Raw genomic sequence first — 6000 nt, forward strand, 5'->3', positions numbered from 1 at the left:
GTACTCTTTATACCAGAAGAGACAGAGAAGGCAAGAAAGGAGGAGGAGTGGCCCTGTATGTGAAAGATAGCATTAAATCTAACCTAATACAAGTTGTTGAGGCCAACATAGAGTCAGTTTGGGTTACGTTGCAGTTTGCTAACCATTGCAGTAACTCGTGTAGGTGTGATATATAGACCACCTGGTCAAGTTAAAGAACTAGATGATCTACTAGTTGAAGAAATAAGCTAAAATGACAATGAAAGGAGAAGTTATCATTATGGGAGTTTCAATCTTCCAGATATAAACTGGAAACCAAAATAGCAAGTTCATACCAGGAGTACAGATATTCTAAATTCCCTACTGGGGTTATCTCTACAACAAGTGGTTGAGGAGCCAACCCGGAGGGAGGCCATTTTGGATTTTGGTTTCACAAACGGGGATTCGGTATATGATGTCATTGTAGGCGAAACCTTGGGATCTAGTGATCACCAGTCAGTGTGGTTTAATATAAGAAACTGTGAAAGAGGCCCACCACACAAAAACAAAAGTTTTAGATTTTAGAAAACAGACTTTTCAAAAATGAAATTAGGCATAAATGAGTCCTTATCAGACTGGAACGGATTACATGGAGTCCAGGAGAAATGGGACTACTTAAAGGTGCATTATTGAATGGCAACAGAAAATTGCATTAGACTCGTCAGTAAAAGCAAAAAAAAAGAGGGAGACCAATGTGGTACTCAGCAGAAGTGGCCCAAATCATTAAAAATAAAAAAGCTAGCATTTTGTAATTATAAAAAAACCCAGAGCAATGAAGATAAGGAAATCTACAAGATTAGGCAGAGAGAGGCCAAGCAAGTTATAAGAACTTCTAAAGCGCAGGCAGAAGAAAAACTAGCTCAGTCTATGAAAAAAAGGGTTAAGACATCTTCAGATATATAAATGAAAAAAGGAAATTAAAACAAGGAATAACTTAAATTAAAAAACAAAGGACGGAGGTATGTAGAAGAGAATAAGGGCTAGCCGACTGCCTTAATGAATACTTCTGTTTAGTTTTTACAAAAGAAAAAGGAGAAGGACCTCACTAGAAAGATGACTACTAAATCGTTTGATGCATGTATCTTTACAGAGGAAGATGTTCTAAGTTTTCTGTCTAAGGTGAAGACAAATAAGTCACAGGGGCTGCTGAGATACACCCAAAATTATTAAAGAGCTTAGTGGTGAGCTGGCAAAACCGTTAACAGATTTATTTAACCAATCATTAGTAACAGGAGTCGTCCGGAAGATTGGAAATTGGCAAATGTCGTGCCCATTCACAAGAAAAGGTAGTAGGGAGGAATCGAGCAACATATAGACCAGTGAGTCTGACATCAATAGTAGGCAAATTAATGGAAACCCTATTAAAGGATAGGATTGTGGAACATCTAAAATCCCATGGATTGCAAGATGAAAAACAACATGGGTTTACTTCAGGGAGATCATGTCAAACAAATCTTATAGATTTTTTTTGACTGGGTGAATAAAATAATAGACGGTGGAGGTGCAGTAGACATCGCATATCTAGATTTTAGTAAGGCTTTTGACACTGTCCCACATAGAAGACTTATCAATAAACTGCAGTCATTGAGCATGGACTCCCATATTGTTGAATGGATTAGGCAGTGGCTGAGTGACAGACAACAGAGGGTTGTAGTCAATGGAGAACATTCAAAACAAGGTCATGTTACCAGTGGGGTTCCACAGGGATCTGTACTGGGACCGATTTTGTTTAATATCTTCATAAGTGATATTGCAAAAGGCCTCGCTGGTAAGGTTTGTCTTTTTGCTGATGACACAAAGATATGTAACAGGGTTGATGTTCCTGGAGGGAAACGCCAAATGGAAAAGGATTTAGGAAAACTAGAAGAATGGTCAGAACTCTGGAAACTGAAATTTAATGTGAATAAGTGCAAGATAATGCACCTGGGGCGTAAAAACCCAAGGGCAGAATATAGAATATTTGACACAGTCCTGACCTCAGTATCTGAGGAAAGGGATTTAGGAGTAATTATTTCAGAAGACTTAAAGGTGGGAAGACAATGTAATAGAGCAGCACGAAATGCCAGCAGAATGCTTGGATGTATAGGGAGAGGTATAAGCAGTAGAAAGAGTGAAGTGCTTATGCCGCTGTACAGAACACTGGTGAGACCTCATTTGGAGTATTGTGCGCAGTACTGGAGGCCATATCTCCAGAAGGATATAGATACTCTAGAGAGAGTTCAGAGAAGAGCTACTAAACTAGTACATGGATTGCAGGATAAAACTTACCAGGAAAGGTTAAAGGACCTTAACATGTATAGCTTGGAAGAAAGAAGAGACAGAGGGGATATGATAGAAACTTTTAAATACATAAAGGGAATCAACTCGGTAAAGGAAGAGAGCATATTTAAAAGAAGAAAAACTACCACAAGAGGACACAGTTTTAAATTAGAGGGGCAAAGGTTTAAAAGTAATATAAGGAAGTATTACTTTACTGAGAGAGTAGTGGATGCATGGAATAGCCTTCCTGCAGAAGTGGTAGCTGCAAATACAGTGAAGGGTTTTAAGCATGCATGGATAGGCATAAGGCCATCCCTTCATATAAGATAGGGCCGGGGGCTATCCATAGTATTCAGTATATTGGGCAGACTAGATGGGCCAAATGGTTCTTATCTGCCGACACATTCTATGTTTCTATATTATTGTCTGGTGCTGGAATACCGCAGCTCATCTGCCATTCACTTGAATAAGAGCTGAGCTGAAGTTCCCCGACATGACCACCATACAGTGGACAGAGCCCTTCTGCTTTGGCTCCGTCCACTGTATAGTTTCAGGCAGAAGGCTGCCCAAATCAGCTGATTGGTGGAGTTGTAGTCCAGCCAACTTTACCAGGGTTGTTTGTTGGTCTTGGAGTAGTGGCCTCCCTCTCACTCTGCTGCTGTTTGCCTGAGGACTACCGAAGGCTCTCCTCACCATAGGGATCTGAATGGAACAAAATGAAACAAGAACTTTTATAAAAAAATTTAAATCTATATATTTCCCTAGATTTTGTACTCACGGCTGGAGTCCCCTGTTAGTCAACAGGAACATCAGCTGATGGTAGGGGTCTTGCTGGTCAATGGAGGGAGAGGATCTGCTACCCTTGCCACTTTCTGGAAGTGGTCCCGGACACTCTTCCACTTGATGCGTAGATCTTTCTCTGAAAAGTAGAACCTAAGCTTGTCATTTCCTAGACGGCTCTCCTTGTCATATAGAGGCTCAGATGTAATCTGTACAGAACTGAATGACAAAACCTACTACAGCCATGGATGCATAGCTTAACAGACACATGTGTAATAAAGTGATGTCATCTGGGCCACATAGTGTCAGCACACAGATTCCTGTAGAGGTCATACATTACACTAGGTTTCTGACAGCAGATGCTCACCAGTAACCCCCTGTTTATCTTTTTGCCGTTGATGCCAGTCCAGGCAGATGTCATGCTCTTCCACCTGGAAAACCTCAGAAACCTAGAGGAGAATGCAGAATGACATAGAAGAACACTTTTACTTTAATTCGGCTGTTTGGCATCTGAGCCAAATAACCTCTATAGAACACCCCACCCTAAAATACAGTATATTAAAGGAAGTCTGTCACCAACCTGACCGTTTTTAAACCCCCTCACGTAGTTCAGTGGGGCACAAACACATGAGACAGATGTTACCTGTTTTAGTTTTTTCAGATCCTCCAAATTTCCAAAACTGACGGAGGTCCGGCTGCATTACAGCAGACATGCCTTAAAATTTGCCGGAAGGTGGACGGATCTCTGCCGGTCCCCATTTTAGTTAATGGGGCTGTACTCAGATTTACAAACCTCCGGTAATGTCGGAATACAAATTATTTCAAATGTCGAAACATGCTGTAAAATAAAAAATTGCAGCAAAATGGTAACGTATTCTTATACCAAAAAAATAGCCCCTACCTAAAGAACGACTCGTCCTACAAAAAGAGAAATATAAAAAAGCCTCATACAGCCACAGACAAAAAAAGGGTCCAGTGAAATGCAAAGAGGAAAAAATGTCCTTAAGGGTGCATTCACACGACTGTATAAATGGATCTGCATCTGTTCCGCAGATTTGCGGAACGGGTGCGGACCCATTCATTTCAATGGGGATGCAAAAGATGCGGACAGCACACCGTGTGCTGTCTGAATCCGTTGTTCCGTGGCCCCGCAAAAAAAGATAGAGCGTGTCCTAGGCATTCTCTAGATAGCGCTGGCCATGTGCGGTCCGCAAATCACTTTCAGTCGTGTGAATGCACCCTAAAGGGGATACTGGTTCTATCAAATTATCCCCTATCCATGGGATAGTAGATGACTATTGAGGGTCCGACCCACTGATCAAGACTGCTGTACTGATCTGTCTATAGGACTCTCATAGAGATGAATGGAGCGGCAGTGCATATGCCTGACCTTCTGATCCATTTTTGGGGCCCTGCTGGGTAAAGGGCCTCCATTCTTGTGATCGATGGGGGTGTCCCAGCAGTCAGAATGCCACCAATCTGCTAGTCATCCCCCTATCCCCCTACCCTCAGGACTTGGTATGACTTGGGGTTATCCAGTAAGCTCCCTCTAGTGGTGACTACAGGCAGTCAGAATGTTTTACTATCGATGCAGCCAATTTGGAGCTCTGTATCCGGAGAACATTGCTTTGGCCACTGAGGAATTATCAGTGGGAAATATTTGATATACAGGTACATGAAGCTGATAGGTGGAGCTTCACTTTAGGGGATGCTTAATTCATCAGCTGTCACCATCATGGGTGGAATTGGAGACAACTTCCAAACTTTCATTCATTCGATTCTTGTTTTTTTTCCCCCCTGTCAGATCGATCAGAAGATCCCCCTAACAGACCCCTCCGCTGGACTCACAAAGAACATGGCCTCCACAATTCAGAAGCTGAGCTTGTTCGGTGGCCCCCTGGTGTCCCGCTACAGCTTCTTCCCCACTTACCTGTCACATGCAGTCCTTTTCGCCGCCCTCAGCTGGCTGTACCTGAGCACAATCAAAGCACAAAGTTAGTCAGCGCAGCTGTAAAATGAAGTGACGGCTTGGGTGCGGGTACTGCTAACGTACAAGCAAACACATGCCGCGGCGCGCTGCAACACAAAGTATATCAGCTAATGCATTTATTCACAATACAACATGAAAATGAGGGGCAGCGGAGCCCACGCTTAGCTCATTCATCTCAACATGGCCAGATCTGGGTCGCAGGACTGTATGGTGCCTAACTAAGTCCAACACAATGGGGGAGATTTTATCAAACTAGGGTAAAGGAAAACTGTCTTCGTTGCCCATAGCAACCAATCAGGATCCACCTTTCATTTTTTCAGAACTCCTTTGGAAAATGAAAGATGGAATCTGATTAGTTGCTATGGGCAACAAAGCCAGTTTTCCTTTACACCAGTGTTAATAAATGTACCCCAATATCTCAATTTTTCAAATACCAATCGGACCTGCAATAAACTTTTCAGACAACAGGTGGCGCTATGTGTTAATTGCTTATACCTGAACACAGGATCATAAGTAGGTTTCAGCGACTCGAGCTTCGGATCATAAATCCAAAGTCGATTCCGTCAAGCACTTCGTTTCAATGCTGTACGGTCTCCATAAAGCATTAAAACAGATTGCCTTCAGGGAGGCAAAACTCCTCACACCCGAAGTCGCGCGAGACTTCGGTGAATGAATTTGGTATTAATTTCTACATCTTTAAAAACATTTAAAATTTGGAATCTGAAGTCGAGTTTGGTATTGGCCGGTACCTCTGTACCAAACCTGACTTTGGATTGCTAATTTTAACTGTTTTTAACGCCGCATGCACACCGCTGTTGTGCGGCCGTTCCGTGCATTGGGGACCGCAATTGCGGTCCCCAATGCACGGGCAACATCCGTGCAGCGGGCCGGACCCCTTCGACTTGAATGGGTCCGTGGTCTGTCCGCACCGCAAAAAAATATGACATGTCATA

The 6000-nt window shown here is 42.7% G+C and overlaps 1 protein-coding gene across 1 annotated transcript in view; it reads left to right on the forward strand.

Moving 5' to 3' along the window:
• Window positions 1–5573, forward strand: part of LOC120997200 (squalene synthase-like) — a 28448-nt gene extending 22875 nt beyond the window's left edge. The window contains exon 8 of the mRNA XM_040427195.1: window positions 4862–5573. Within this exon, the coding sequence (XP_040283129.1) occupies window positions 4862–5056 (195 nt within the window). The 3' untranslated portion in view covers window positions 5057–5573. The remainder of the gene's footprint in view (window positions 1–4861) is intronic.
• Window positions 5574–6000: the final 427 nt, after the last annotated feature.

Source organism: Bufo bufo, chromosome 4, assembly GCF_905171765.1.
Source record: "Bufo bufo chromosome 4, aBufBuf1.1, whole genome shotgun sequence".
Lineage (NCBI taxonomy): Eukaryota > Metazoa > Chordata > Amphibia > Anura > Bufonidae > Bufo > Bufo bufo.